This window comes from Conger conger, chromosome 4, assembly GCF_963514075.1.
Source record: "Conger conger chromosome 4, fConCon1.1, whole genome shotgun sequence".
In the NCBI taxonomy this organism is placed as follows: domain Eukaryota; kingdom Metazoa; phylum Chordata; class Actinopteri; order Anguilliformes; family Congridae; genus Conger; species Conger conger.
Window position 1 is genome coordinate 12,537,782 of NC_083763.1, and position 16,277 is coordinate 12,554,058.

A 16,277-nucleotide genomic window follows, 5' to 3' on the forward strand; every position below is an offset into this window, starting at 1 on the left:
AAACAGAATCTCATAAGGACGCATATGAAACAAACTTTGCGATATATGTCTGTATTTGGATATGCTTTTCAGGTCGTACCCTGTGGAAGTGGGTCGTTTTTCTCTTTTGAAACGTTTGACACTCAAAATCACTATTCACAACAGGTGCGCAGGTCACACCATGCATATTTTTAAACGCCAAAGTTTCTGATAGGTATACGTATTGTATTTCGTTTATAGATACTTTGTTTTATATTTTTATGTTTGGATACAACCGTTGACAGTTCGTTATTTTGTGGTCGGGAAAGTCCAGGTTTTTGAGTTAACTAAAACTTTATGTTGTTTTGGTCGTCTGAGGTTTAGTTTTCCTTCTCTGCTTTAAGTGGTTAGCACGCACCCTGGGACCTTGATGTGCACACGTTGAAATAATGCGTGAATTTTATCCATTCGTCCTTATTATAAGTAAAAAGCGTCCACACTAATTAGAACGGTAAAATACCACATGGCATTGCATGGTCATTAACAAAAACGTATTTGTTACATGATATTTGTACATTACACACGTACCATAGTATTACAAGGTTATACCATCCCTCCTGTTAAAATTGTTTTTGTTTTTTTTGGGAGTGTGATAAAGACCCATCCTTTTTGTGCAACTGCCACCGCCCCTTTACACCCCCTTTGAGTTAATGGGTTAAGATGGTGCTCTGCAATATGACAGTGCTCACCAGCACCCTTGATTTATTTCTTTTTCTTCTTCTTTTTTACAAATTGACCACTGTAAAAATCTACTTGCTGTGTTCATACCAGACAAACAAACCTTAGCTTGGAATAAGATCATAGGGTGCAAGACACCTCTCTCTCTTTCATCTCCTCTGCCTTGATGCTCAGGCACTGGGGAGAGTGGGAAGACCACGTTCATCAAACAGATGAGGATCATTCACGGAGAGGGATACAACGATGAGCAGCGCCTGGCCTTCGCCAAGCTGGTGTACCAGAACATCTTTACTGCGGTCAAATCCATGACCACGGCCATGACAACCCTCAAGATCCCTTATGCCATCAAAGAGAACCAGGTGACAGCATTGTGGCCATTTTGTTCAGTGTGGTCAAATGGCACAGGACGCCATTTTGGATCAGATAGTTTCAAGCACACACGTAGAGCTCTTTATTAGGTATTTATTAGACTTATGTTTTAGACTTCTACTGCTGTAGCCTATTCACTTAGAGTTATGATGCGTTGTGTGTTCAGAGATGGTCTTCTGCTTACCACTGTTGTAATGTGTGGTTATTTGCGATACTGTCTGGTCATTCTCCTCTGACATCTCTCATTAACAAGGCATTTCTGTCTGCAGAACATTTGCTCACTCTTTTTTGTGGGGTTTTTTTGTTTGCACCATTCTTTGCCAACTCTAGAGACTAGTTTGCGTGAAAATCCCAGGAGATCAGCAGTTTCTGAGATACTCAAACCGCCAACAATCATTCCACGGTCAAAGTCACTTAGATTACATTTTTTACCCATGCTGATGGTTGATGTGAACATTAACTGACACTCCTGACCCGTAACTACATGATTGTATGCATTGCATTGCTGTCACGCAATTGGCTGATAAGATTATTACACCTTCGTATTAATGTGATCAAGTTAAAATGTTCCTAATAAAGTGTATCTGCCCTTTTACGTGGCGTTAATTTGTATGTATGTGTCCGTAAGTATTTCGACAGTAGTCCAAATTCTGCTCTTTTGGCTCTGTACTGCAGCGCAATTGATTATAAATGAAACGATGAATATGTGGTTAACGTGCAGACGGTCTCCTTTAATTTGAGGGTATTTACATCTACAGTGGCTGATTCCAATATGGTCAACGAAAGTATAAAGAAGCTTTTAGTATCTAAACTTGATTCTATGCTTTTTATTGCCTTTGGAGTCTTTTATTGGCATTTGTCAATTTGTGGACCACAGCTGTGCCAATGGAAGAAAAGAGACCTACGCCTGTAGGGTCCTCCCACGGGCCGCCAAATGATGTAGGGATTTTACTCTCTACGAAACCGGGGCGCCAATTAATGTTATGTAGCAGCATAACTGCAAAAAGTAATCAGTCTCATAAAATTACGGTTATCAGAAATATCTAACCATGAATGTAGTATTTTAATTAATAATTCAAATAACCAATATTAATGATTAAACATACCGATAACGTGAAGGTTGGAAGTTCTTCGAAAGACTTTAACTCGGCTCTCATGTCTATGTGACGCCAAAACAGACACCGGGTTTAATAAAATATATTTATTAAACAAACATACAAACACAGAACAGATAAACTAACGGGAAGTTAGTAGGGTGTGTGTGTGTGTGTGTGTCCTTTGAACAAAGGAAAGGTAAAAGTGTTCGTGTTAGCTGGGTAAAGAGCTACTTGCGTAGTTTTACTCCAATTACATACGCGAAAGACGGCGAATCAATTCACGAGAACATGTCTTGCTCTCGGGAAAGTTTATTTCTCCCGCCATTATGGGACTGGCTGAACCGAGCTAGACGTCATGCGGGGTGGACGTCGCGGAAATGACTTGTGGAATTGTGGGAATTGTGGTTCCTACGCACCAAACCGTTGGCTTACCAAAACAAACAAACTGTGTGGAACATCATTAAGAAGAAAGCTACTCAATCAATTGAGTAATCCCATATCATGGCATAAAAAGGAATCAGCCTAGATATCCACGTTCTCTCCCGCAGACGTACGCACAGTTCGTGCAGCAGGTGGACGCGTGGCAGGTCACCCAGCTGGACCGGGGCTCGGTGGACGCAATCAAGCGCCTCTGGGCCGACCCCGCTCTCTATAACAGCAGAGGTGTGGTGGTGTCTGAAAAGGCGGAGGTCAGGGAGGTGGCCAGGGAGTTCTATGAGGGCCTTTATAGCGAGAGGCCCTCAGACGGGGCTCTCATGGACACCTTCCTGGGCTGCCTGGACAGACGCCTGGGAGATGAGCAGATGGAGGCGGAGTTGAGCACTGAGGAGCTCACCAGGGCCGTGCACTCCCTGAATACACATAAAGCTCCGGGCCCTGACGGAATCCCAGCTGAGTTTTACCAGGCTCACTGGGATCTCCTGAAGGGGGACGTGGCGGAAGTGTTCAGGGCTGCGTACAGGGAGGGGCGGTTAGGCGCCTCACTGAGACAGAGCTCAGTAGCTCTTGTCCCAAAGAAGGGGGACCTGAAGGACCTCCGCAACTGGCGGCCGATCAACCTCCTCTCAGTCGATTATAAGATCATGGCGAAGGCGCTGATGGGGAGGTTCCAAGGCCTGATAACATCGGTGATCGGACCGGACCAGACCTGCAGTGTGCAGGGGAGGTCCATAAATGACAACCTGCTCCTCGTGAGGGATCTAATCATCCACTCCGGGGAGCGGAGGTCCCCCTTGTGCCTTCTCAGTCTCGATCAAGAGAAGGCATTTGACCGGGTGAGTCACGTGTGCTTGGAGAGAGTGCTGGAGAAAATGAACATTCCTGGCCCCCTCCTGCGCTGGACAAAGATCTGTCTGACAGACATAACGGGCAGAGTGGTTGTCAATCGACAGCCCTCTGCCCCGTTCGATGTCAGGTCTGGCGTCAGGCAGGGGTGCCCTCTAGCATCTCTCCTGTACGTCATCTACCTGGAACCGTTCCTCCAGGCCATCAGGGCCAATCCAGGAGTGGTGGGCTATCCACTCCCTGGAGCGGGGGGGGAACGGCTAAAGGTGATGGCGTACATGGACGACATTGCCATCGTCGCCACAGACAGTCGTTCTATCGCTTGTGCCACCAAGGTGTTGGACGACTTCTGTGTGGCCACTGGCGCCCTGGTCAACAGGGACAAGAGTGAACTGTTTCTGTCTCCACATTGGAGTGAGGAGCTGACCGTTTCCTTCCCTGTGCGTAGGAAGACCATCAAGCTCCTGGGGGTGACCTTCCAGGCTGACGGAGGAGGGAGAACCAGCTGGGAGGGAGCCCTCCGCCACGTCCAAAATAAAATCAGGAGCTGGAGTGCACGGCCCTTGACCATGGCGGGTAAGATCCTTGTCCTGAAGGCAATTGTCCTACCCATTCTGCTCTATGTGGGGAGGGTGTTTCCCCCAGACAAAGCCACCGGGAAGCTAATCACCCGGATGGCTTTCCGCTTTGTCTGGGGGAGCACCATGGAAAAACTTAAACGCGTCACCCTCCTCAAAGAGGAGCGGAATGGGGGGCGGGGGGTCCCAGACATTGTGAACATCATTATGGTGCAGGGTCTGGCCACCCTTGTCCAGAATGCAGGGAAGGTGGGTAAGGCCTCTGGTACCTTTGCCAGGTACTATGCCACCCCCTTCCTCAGAGCAATGGGCTTGGGTGTGCTGGACCTCACCATACCCTACAGCTGGGACCCCCCCTATGTCTACCGAGCCCTGAAGGACTTTGCCTACAGGACGGGTCTGCCCAGGGCTGGCCTAACCTCGTGGAGCTATAAAATGATCATGGCTCATTTAAGATCTGGCCAAATAGTAACGCTCCCGAGGGGGGGGCCAGACCTGGACCCGCAAGTCATCTGGGCAAATGTGACACATAAGTGTCTCACAAACAAACAAAAAGACATTGCCTGGATGACAGCCCATAGGTGTCTCCCCACTAGAACATTTATGTATCGCCGGCACTTAGCCCTGACTGAACGCTGCCCCCACGGATGCACTGACTCGGAACACATCCACCACCTGTTCTGGGAGTGCTCCGTGGCCAGGCGGGTCTGGGGCCTTGTTTGTTCCTCTGTCTCCCTAAGCAGGTTCCTGCCGAGGTCCTCCCTGATGGCTGAGGGCATCCTCTACGGTCCGCCGGGGGGATGCAAGACCACCGTGCTCCAGCGTCAGTGGAGGATCATCAACACAGTGAAGCAGGTCCTGTGGGAGACGAGGAACATCAAGGTCTACCAGAAAACATCTGTAGACCTGATCACTCTCCGGAGGAGGATCCAAAACCTCCTCCAGGACGGCATTCTGGTGGACATCCGCACTAATAAGAACCTGGCGAGAGAGAAGTGGGGGGTGGACCACTGGAAAGAATTCATCATATAGTCCACCCCCCCCTAAGGGACACAGAAGCCTCTCGGGACAGCAAACCTGAGCGAAATGGACTTTCTTTTTTTCCTCATTGCTTTGTCTTTTAACTCACTTTTGTTTTCTTTGAATTACATGAATTACATTGGATATTCTGTGTTTTTGTGAACATTTTTTGAATCACTCTTTAGAAAATTTGTTATTCATTTATTTTTATGTCTCTGTTCCTTATGGTTTAAGTGTGTGTTTAAAAAATTTTTTGTTTGTGTTATTGAGTGTGTTTTAAAAAAAGGAAAAATTTAAAATTGTTAAGAAATTTAAAAAAACCAATAAAACAACCTTCTGGGCCGACCCCGGACTCAAGGCCTGCCACACCCGTAGTACCAGCTGCTGGACTCCACGCAGTAGTGAGTATGGATGGGGATTGTCACGCAACCTGAATCTGTGTGCTTTCATGCTCTGTAACTCTGTAACTCTGTAACATCAGGAGTGGTCAGAGGTCAGTTCCCAATGGTCACTCCTCCAGCCTTGCTTCAATTCCGTTGTTTTGATCTTAACCTCTAGTTCATTTTGGGGGCTGTCTTTTGAATTTTGAATGTTCTGCAGTATTTAGCTTGGCCAGTAGAGGGGACTAGATCCTCAAAAATGTTTGTCCTCAGACAAGCGAACTGAAGGCAGGTGGAATGTTCTAGTTTCGCTTCGATAGTTCCTTTGCAGTGCCTGCACTAGGCACTACCTAACGTGACAAAGTAATTTTATCACAACTTTATCTGCATTTCATCTGTTCATGCATTTTTCTTTTGCCTTTAGTTTTCTCACACTGAGGTAATCGATCTTTAATGACTTGTCAGTTCTTTTCCCAGGCTACATTAATCTGTTACACAACTGCAAGTCCGCTTTTGTGTCTGATAAGGGTGTTTTAATTCTTGTGATGTGTTTGCTTTGTAATGGATGTGTACTTTTGTAAGTAGGATGTAGTAAGTTAATACACTCAATGGGGACTTTATTGGACTTATTTTTTAGACTTATTGGTCTTCTGTGGATGCCGCCAATCCACTTAGAGGTTTGATGGGTTGTGTGTTCAGAGATGCTCTTCTGCATACCTTTGTTGTTGTTGTGGTTGTTGTGGTTATTTGCGTTACTGTCACTTTCCTGTCAGCTTCGATCAGTCTGGCCCTTCTCCTCTGACCTCTCTCATTAACAATGTGTTTTTGCCCGCAGAACTTCTGCTCACTGGATGGTTTTGGTTTTTCGCACAATTCTCTGCAAACTCTAGAGAAGTTTGTGTTTTGTGGGATAATCACAGGAGATGAACAGTTTCTGAGATACTCAAAACACCCTCTCTGGCATCAACAATCTTTCCACGGTCAAAGTACCTCTTGGCAACTTCTGCATGCTTTTATGCATTTAGTTGCTGCCACAGGGTTGGCTGATTAAATATTTGCATTAACAAGATGGTGTACAGGTCTACCTAATAACGTAGTCACTGAATGTATGTTGTGTGGATTGCATGAATTGCTAATAACTAATGTTGTCTTTAACATGAATTAATGATGTACAAATACATTAACAGAGCTGTACAGATTATCTCCTCAGTAGTAGTTAGTTAACAACTACATTAGTTCATGCCAATTCATGGAACCTTATTGCAAAGTGTCACCATTTTTACCTGTGTTTTTGGAGAGTATACTGTAGCCATATTTAGCTTTTATAATGGTCTCTCTGCCTGCTCTTCTATTTTAAAAAATGTGTTACCATAGTTTTCAAATGTCATTTGCACAACCGCACGAATAAGTGTTGAGATGAGACTTCAGATAATGTCATGGGATAAGAATAAATGTGTTCTATTGCCTGTTGCCAACACTGTTGTCTCTCCCCAGCTATATGGATAACTTGGACCGCATAGCTGCACCCAACTACATCCCCAGTGCCCAGGACGTGCTGAGGGTTCGAATGCCGACCACGGGCATCAACGACTACTCTTTCAAAATGCAGAGGACTTCTCTCAGGTAGACTCCACAGGAGCACTCAACTCAGACCGGAGGTTGTGCACATCCCAGCTCTTCCCAGCTCAAAGCTGGTGGCAGGCTGACCAGTTCAGACAAGCCCCTAGCTTTACCTGGTTTGACCAGCTCAAGCTATGTTTTGAAACAGCTGGTAGCTACCAGCACAGATTAACTATCAATACTAGCTGGTTGACCAGCTCATACCTATCTAGACCAGCTTTATAACCAGCCTGACCATGCTGGTTGACTAGCTCATACCCAGCTAGACCAGCTTGGAAAGGAAGCCAGGAAAGGATGTGAGGACAGAGGAATCAAGGAAACACATACAAGGCAAATGGAACGGCCTAGCTCTTTCAAGTATCAGTTTGAAGCCACCTCAGTTACAGATGTGGATTGGTGGACCCCCATGATGCGTCACACGTTTAGAAAAAATACTAGGATACAAAAGGATGCTCTCGTGTTTCCTTCAGGGGCGGCCTAGCTCCTGTCTCCTAGCTCCTCCAAGGAGAGGACAGAAGAGACACGGATGGATAAAATACATGAATGCAATGAGACCAAAGTGTTTGGGGCAGGGACGCTGATGATTCAGCTAAAGAGGCGAGTGTCCTGCAGCTCCCCCTGGTGTCAGGTATGAGAATAACAAGCGTCTATCAAGACTCTCCCAACTTTGAAGCTGTACCTGCTATCAATGAATCAGATGGTGAAACTGCCTTTCCACTGGCCACTGCTGCCAGCATGCATGCGCATGGCCTAGAAAGTGCGTTGTTTTATGCATGCAAATATGTAACGCCTCTGGAATGATTAATGAACCCCTGTCAGTTCGGGTCATTTCTAGAATTAGGGGAAAAGGTTATGGGATGAGCTGCCTGCTCTGGCCCAGCAAAATGGGATCATAAGGAGAATTGGTGTCGTTGGGAACATTAGGGAATGTTGTGTCTTTGACTTTCTTAAAGGTCTCATTTACATGAGCTTGTGCAACTTGTTACACAAGATTTTGCAAATAAGATTGTTTGAATGTGAGAAACAAGAACCATGGCTACAAAAGGTGTGTTAGTATGTGACCCCACCCCCCAGAATACAGTACATACTGCATATTCAATTCAATTCAATTCAATTTTATTTGTACAGAACCCGGCTATACGGCCTATAAGTATATCCACTTAGCTGAACTTGGAAAACTGCACTGTGTTGCAGTTCCGTCCATTGTGAAAAGTATGCAGCCTTGCCTTGTATTCTTAATTTAATTTCACGTCAATCAAAGTTCCCCTGCATAGACTGCTGTTAATGGAATGATGTCTTCTTAACGCAAAGGCCCAGACTGCTTAGCTAGCGTTTGTATAGTTCTGTACAGGGGCGGGCACAAATTCACGAAAATATTTTTGTAGTAAAATACCACATAAAACTTGTATATCCGGCAATGAAAAAGGTGTAGTGCAAGTGGCAAAGAGGAGGTGAGCTACTTGTGCTACATATGAGAAGCGTGCGTTTTAAATACTGCTAGTTGTACAGAATGGGCTATATATATATATATAAGACTTTGAGAACACGCAAAACCAAATGCATAACTAATGACTGGCCATTGCATTTACTTTGCACCAATCTTTGGTTGTGTCATAAGTTTTTCATGTGCCAAAAAACATAATTGGGCCCTGTTTGCTTTTGAAAGGGATTTACTAGTAGCAGCCACCAGAGGGCGATGTTGCTGTGTTTCAGACCCCTTCTTTTACGTTGAGCAGGATAGTGGACGTCGGGGGCCAGAAATCGGAGAGGCGCAAGTGGATCCACTGCTTTGAGAACATGACGGCGCTCATCTTCCTGGCGTCCCTCAGCGAGTACGAACAGGTGCTGGAGGAGCAGGAGACCGAGGTGAGGATCAGCCCCCATTACACTACATCATCTTACATTACAGCACAGGCATTTAGCACACTACATCATCTTACATTACAGCACAGGTATTTAGCACACTACATCATCTTACATTACAGCACAGGCATTTAGCACACTACTTCATCTTGCATTACAGCACAGGCATTTAGCACACTACATCTTACATTACAGCACAGGCATTTAGCACACTACATCATCTTACATTACAGCACAGGCATTTAGCACACTACATCTTACATTACAGCACAGGCATTTAGCACACTACATCATCTTACATTACAGCACAGGCATTTAGCACACTACATCATCTTACATTACAGCACAGGCTTTTAGCACACTACATCATCTTACATTACAGCACAGGCATTTAGCACACTACATCATCTTACACTACAGCACAGGCATTTAACAAAGTGACTGGTCTGCTGACCTCGGACAGAAGAGTACACCAACCAGAAGTAAAATAATCTGGAAAGTACAAGCCCCTCCAAAACTTATCTGTAGCATAACAGAGTACATACCTGTATAAATCTGTTACTACCCAGAAAAAATTTACTTTTACCATTAAGTAACAATTCAGCTTGCATGTATATTTTATAATAATAATAAGAAGAAGAAGAAGAAAAATAACGATTTGTTGCATTCATTGACCAGAGTAATAGGAAGGAACAAGGAAGATACATTATTTTTCTCATTTGACTTCTTAGTGTGCCAGACAATGGGTTAATGTAATAATTTTAGCCGTGTTTATATTTCGCTTCGGTTTCCATGGCTTCCATGTTTACCTCTGTCGATGCTGCCCCAGCGTTGTGTCCCCTCCCGCCTCTCTCCTCTCTCCTGAGGGTATCGAGCTCTGTCTTTCTCCCTCTCCTTATCAGGGCCCGCTAAGCCGTTTATCTCTCTCCGTCGTTCGTCTTTCCCTCCTTCCTCCTCATTAACCTCTGCCGTTCCCACCTCTCTCCGTCCCGCACCCCAGAACCGCCTGGCGGAGAGCCTGGCCCTCTTCTCCACCACCATCCACTCCCAGTGGTTCGAAAACACGGCCATCGTCCTCTTCCTCAACAAGACGGACATCCTGAGCGACAAGACCAAGACCTCGGACCTGCAGACCTACTTTCCCGAATTCAAAGGTACCAGAGCACCTTACGCTTTAATCATTTGGCAGATGCTTTTAATCCGAAGCGATTTACAAGTGCACAGGTTTTTCAACAAGTTAAAAGCATCAGATCCATAAATGGCAAAACACACATGAAGAGCTGTTCTAACCAAAAAACAATAGGCATCAATTAAATATAGGGTGTAAAAGCAGGATTTTCGGGGAGGGGGGGGGGGGGGGGGGGCAGAACTCTCACGCTACATTTGGGGATTTAGCAGATTTGCTCTTATAAAGAACAACTTTGGGCTGATTAATTTTATATATATATATATATATATATATATATATATATATATATATATGTATGTATATATATATATATATATATATATATATTTGTATATTTGGACCTACAACCCCCCAGCTCAACCGAACCCACAGCCTTTGTGTAGCGAGTGCAGTTCCCTAACACGAGGTACACGAGGCAAAACTACGCCCGAGTCACCATCTGCCCCAAACGCCTGGGTGTCCTTCTGCAGGCTGGCCTGACTGCTCTGCTGCGTGTGGGGGTCTAAAACTCCCATGAGCCTCTCCTTCACGCCAGCTGCGCTCGGTCTGTCAACCCCCTGTTACCCATGGCAACCATATATGCCCAGCCATTGGCAGACGGCCTCTCTGGGGGAAAGATAAGTTGCTTTCACCATCTTGGCGGCGCTGTCGGAGGCCAGAATTCGCAGCCCACTTCCACAGCACACCTGTTGCAGTCTGAATGAACGCAGCGCCATAAATAGTCTGGTGATTCAATAGAGCGCTCCCATTGTGCACTCGTGCTGTGTACATTCCCATGGATAAGTACTCGTGCTCTGTTTCAAGTAATGGCGTGCTGCAGTACACCAAAGTGAGGCTGTGGTATCTGTGTAATGCTTATTCATCGTATTTGCCTGAGGGAGTCATGGGCAAGTCACACGGGGACTATGGTAATGAGGTGGCTAATACACAGTTTTCTTCATCGCTTCTGTTGCTTTTTCTCTCCTGCATTCCTCCCTCCCTACCTTCACCTCTGTAAGTAGTCTTCTGGGCTCCCTGCTTTCTTTCTTTTGATAATTTCTGCTCTCCACATTTTGGAACCAACAAATTAAATTGAGGGACTGCCGTAGTGCCAACGATTCACCCACTGGAGGGATCTCACAACAGTTTAGGGACATATAAGGAGAAGTTTGTTGGGTTGATTCCTGAGTGAACCAGTCGATGGTGTCTGCAGTCAGTAATTTGATTAGCTGTGAGTTTTTGTTCTGCTTTTGACGGCACAATGTTTTGACACAAGTTCTAACCTGGGTGACGGACAGCTCATTGTAGCACCACCCAGCATGCCCCCCCCCCTCTCCTGATGGTCTCTCTTTCTCTCTTTCTCTCGCTCTCTCCCTCTCTCTTTCTCTCGCTCTTTCTCTCTCCCTCTCTCTCCCTTTCCCGCTCTTTTTTTCTCTCCTCTCTCTTTCCCCGTCTCTCCCCCTCTTTCTCTCTCTCTCTTTCTCTCTCAGGGAATAATAATAATAATAATAAACTTTATTTATAAAGCACATTTAAAACAACCATGGTTGACCAAAGTGCTGTACAAAACCAGGCAATAAAATTAAAGATAAAATGAAATAAAATGAAATAAAATGAAATAAAATGAAATAAAATGAAATGAAATGAAATGAAATGAAATGAAATGAAATGAAATAAAATGAAATACAAGTACATCATCTGGATTCCCCATTTATGTCTGACATAAAGGCCTCACTAAAAAGGTGGGTTTTTAACAGGGATTTAAAAATATCTATGTTTTGGGCAGATTTAATATGTGGCGGTAGGCTGTTCCACAACTTGGGGCCAGCTACCTCAAAGGCCCGGTCACCCCTCCTAGCTCTCCTCGACATAGGGACATCCAAAAGTTGCTGATTGCATGATCTAAGTGATCTAGCTGGGGTATATATATTGAGGAGTTCAGACAAGTATGTAGGTGCTAGACCATTCATTGCCTTAAAAACAAATAATAAAATTTTAAAATTTATCCTGTAACGGACAGGAAGCCAATGTAGGGATGACAGTGCTGGTGTAATATGCTCCCGTTTTTTTTTGCCAGTCAGAAGGCGGGCAGCAGCGTTCTGCACTAGCTGCAGACGGCAGAGAGAGGACTGGTCTAAGCCTATATATAGGCTTCCAATACTTTCCAATACTTTAGACAAAAAAGGTAACTTGGAGATAGGCCTAAAGTTAGAGAGAACCGAGGGGTCAAGATTTTTCTTTTTGAGCAGTGGTTGCACTACAGCATGTTTGAATGCAGCTGGGACACATCCTGAACTGAGACAGGTATTGATTAGCAATAATACGCTAGCACCAACTGAATCAAAAACTTCTTTGAGAAGACGAGAGGGGATGCTGTCTGAGGGGCAATATGTAGGCCGCAGATGCTTAATTATATCTGAGAGCGAAGGGAGGGATATAGGCTCAAACTGGTCAAAAATGGCAGAGCACAGAGATGGAGCAGGGTCAATGGTAACACTCAATGTGTTAACACTCGTGTGGGCTAGCCTAAGAGTAGAGACCTTCTCAATGAAAAATTTAAGAAAATTTTCACAGAGTGTGGGTGAAGATATGATGGGGGATACATCACGGGGGTTAATAAGGGAATTAAAAACATTAAAAAGAACCCGAGGCTTGTGGGTGTTTTTGGAGACTAAGGTAGATATATACTCTGTTTTGGCAGTTTTAACAGCTCTCTGGTAGTCTGATAGGCAACTACGCAGGATTTCTAGAGAGACATGGAGTTTATCCTTTTTCCACTTTCTCTCAGCGCGCCTGCAAGCGCGCCTGAGAGAACGAGTGGAATCATTAAGCCACGGCTCTGAAAGTGCTTTGGTGCGTCTAAGCCTAAAAGGAGCAACAGAATCCAGTATTTCAGAACATGTAAAATCAAACATGGAGATAAGCTCCTCAGCACTGAGAGCACAGTTCGCATCCAGCGCACAAAGAAGAAGTGTGACGCTGAGGAGGCCCAGCAGTTCATCAAACAGAAGTATCTAGACAAGGCCAAGGAGCTCAGACGCCCACTGTTCTGCCACTACACCTGTGCCACGGACACGGAAAACATCCGCCAGGTCTTCAGGCACGTGAGGGCAACTGCCCTCCAAAAACCACTGGAGCCCTGTTCCTGCTTGTAGGTGCCAGGTATAGTTTGTTATTTGTGTTATTGTCCGTTATTTATTGTTGGTCACATACGGGGATTTGGGTCACGTGGGTTTGGTGGTTACGTCAGCAGTAGTAGGGGATTTCAGCTATTCACCTGGCGGGATTTGTAAAAGCATGAATGCATGGAGAGGGGGTGAGCCAGGGGGAAGTCTTACTTTTTGCTGACCGCTTTTAACACAGCTGTACTCGAGTCGCTGTTCTGTGATGCCGTTTTCAATGTTTGTTTTAAGTCCAATAAATCAACAAAATGCAGTACGTCGCAGCAGTGAGTCATTGACAGCCAGCGCGTCCGGCAGGTGTACGTTTCCCCACCTTAGCCTCTCGGCGACTAAGTTTTGTTCGCCTATACTGCTGTTCCTAATGTTCTAATGGATGCAGAGTGGGCCAGGTGCTGAGATTCCCTACATCTCCAGTCTCTCTTTATCTTCAACTAATTCAATACAATTCAGTTCCGTTTTATTTGTTTAGCGGTTTCCACAGCAGACTGTCCCAAAGACGCTTTACAGAGTAACAGAAGGGAAGAGAAAAAATGGAAATACCAGCCCTGAGCCCTCAAATAGCAAATGAGGTAAACCACTCAGTGGGACGAAACCCTTCAAACAGTGGCGAGAAAAAACTCCCCGATGGGAAGAAATCTCGAGAGGAACCAGGCTATAGGGGGATGCCAATCCTCCTCTGGCCTATAGATTGAAATGGTAACAGTTTATGTATTAAACTAGCATGTGATCTAGAAAGTCCACATGGATGGCTATAGTCTGGAGTTCAGAAGGGAGGGGGATGAATCTGTAGCTCCAGAATGTGTCGAGGTTTGGGCATGAACCAGGAGAAGCCACAACCTCAGAGCGGGGGTCCGGTTGGAGTGGTCCATGAGCTCAGGAAGGGGGGGGGGGGGGGGGTGGGCAGGTGGCCCAGGAAAAAGGAACAAAGAAGGATGTTAGGCGCAACATCTTCAACTAGAGGCTATGAAGGCCTTTAGCGTAGAATGAGCCCCTGGAGTCCCATGTACCCAGTCCGCACCTCTCAGGAGTCGGTGACTCACACCTCTCCTCAGTCGGGATACACCTCCTCAGGAGGCCTCTACCGTCCTGCGACGCTCTTCTCAAAAACCCTCTTTGGCCACTTGACCTTCTCCGCACCCAGTAGATCAATTCTTTACAGTCGCGTTTTTACGCTGCTGTCCGAGTTGGGATGCGCGATGGGAAGCGAATCGTCTCTTTGAACCAGACAAACACAATAGGACAGCAGCTGTTCTACCTTTAGAAGCTCCACAGTACTGCATTGCTGTTCTCAAAAACACCGTTTTGGCCACCGGATACCAGCCCTGGGTGACCTTCTCTACACCCAGTAGATCAATTCTTTTCAGACACATTTTTACGCTGCTGTCCGAGTTAGTGCGATGGAAAAACTCATCGCCTCTTTGAACCAGACAAACACAAAAGGACAGCAGATATTCTATCTTTAGAAGCTCCACAGTACTGTGTTGCTGTTCTCAAAAACACCGTCTTGGCCACTGGATACCCAGTCTCAGGTGACCTTCTCGACACCCAGTAGATCAATTTTTTCCAGTTTTGTTTCCCAGTACTGTTAATGTCAGCATGGTGGAAAATGATTAGCCTCTTTAAAACAAAACAAACTAAAAAAGAACAGCAGCTATTGAGATGGAGATCTGTAGCATTGGGCAGATCAGGCAGCATGTAGCCTAGTGGTTAAGGTACATGACTGGGACCCGCAAGGTTGTGTGGTTCAGTCGCCGGTGTGGTTCAAGCCAAGATCCACACAGCTGTTGGCCCCAGGCCAGTCTATGCCTCTCTGTTGGAGGATGGAGGGGTTCTGATAAGTTCAGTCTTATCACACATGCGTTAGAGTGAATGTACAGTACAGTGCTGTCTGTATTCACAGCCCAGGGACGAGCATCAGTGGATCAAGAAATCAAAATCCCCCATCATCAGGATGTTTAAACGAGGGTGGTATTTACATCTTCCAAGCCAAGCTGCTAATTAAGCCCTCTGCCAATCTCCAGCGGAGTTGTTGATGGCGGAAAACTATTAAAAGATCTAATTAAATTCCTGCAATCCAGTTAAGGACGCGATTTAAGTGACTGAGGAGGGCTGAGCTGAAATGAACGGCATAGCGCCATGTTGCCATGGGCGACCGAAGACGAGGACGGAGAACTGAAGCCCCGGAAGCTGAAATGACGGCATGTCGTGGACTACCGTGACTGAAACAACCATCACATTCAGAACGACCGCGTAGATCTCTCCCGTACCTGCACTGACGAGCTGGTACCTAGTGGTGGCACCGTCGTCAGTACCGTAGTAAACTTGTAAACTTACTGTGTGGGCCAGCCTGTAGCCTAGTAGCTAAGGTACATGACTGGGAGCCAGAAGACTGGTGATTCAAACCCCGGTACTGTGCAAAAGTCCTGTATAACATTCTGTACGGATAAGATTCTTTCAAAAATAATTCAAGGAAAGGTCCTATACATAACGTACTATACATTTTACATTACATTTTATTAATTTGGCGGAATAGTTAAAAACTGAATCAAATCAATATTTTGTGACCACCCTTTGGTGTTAAAACTGCATCACTTCTCTGAGATATAGAACTGCAGGACAGCGTTGACTAGGACAATCAGCAGGGAGGTTGTTCCAAGCATGTTGGAGAACTTGCCACAGTTCTTCTGCAGACTTTTGGCGGCTCCTGGCTTCTGATCTCAGACAGCCTTGATCAAGTTTTTACGTAAAAATAATAAATTGCTTCCAGTAATATGTTACTTTTTTAAATTAAAAACATCAAAAATGTCTCTGTAAAATTAAATCTTTTGGAAAATTAATATTTGGAAATCTCAAATGTGTTCTTTTATACTAACACACACAAAAAAATAAACAAATATATAATAAAGTCTAGTGTGCCTAAGACTTCTGCACAGTACTGTAAGATCCACACAGCTGTTGGGCTCTTGAGCAAGGCCCTTAACCCTGTATTGCTCCAAGGAGGATTGTCCACTGCTTAATCG

General features: G+C 45.3%; 1 protein-coding gene across 1 annotated transcript; it reads left to right on the top strand.

The window, feature by feature from the left end:
• Window positions 1–908: 908 nt before the first annotated feature.
• LOC133126165 (guanine nucleotide-binding protein G(q) subunit alpha-like) lies at window positions 909–13,230 on the top strand. Its single transcript, XM_061238076.1, has 8 exons — window positions 909–1,055; window positions 2,711–2,830; window positions 5,420–5,445; window positions 6,919–7,047; window positions 8,781–8,910; window positions 9,908–10,061; window positions 11,915–11,919; window positions 13,045–13,230. The coding sequence occupies exons 1-8, from the start codon at window positions 909–911 to the stop codon at window positions 13,228–13,230; spliced, it is 897 nt and encodes a 298-aa protein (XP_061094060.1).
• The last annotated feature ends 3,047 nt before the right edge of the window (window positions 13,231–16,277 follow it).

Coding starts and splice junctions, on each gene's coding strand:
- LOC133126165 (XM_061238076.1), top strand. CDS start 909: ATGAGGATCATTCACGGAGAGGGATACAACGATGAGCAGCGCCTGGCC. Junction 1,056..2,710: donor ATGCCATCAAAGAGAACCAG/GTGACAGCATTG, acceptor TCTCTCCCGCAG/ACGTACGCACAGTTCGTGCA. Junction 5,446..6,918: donor CTGCTGGACTCCACGCAGTA/GTGAGTATGGAT, acceptor GTCTCTCCCCAG/CTATATGGATAACTTGGACC.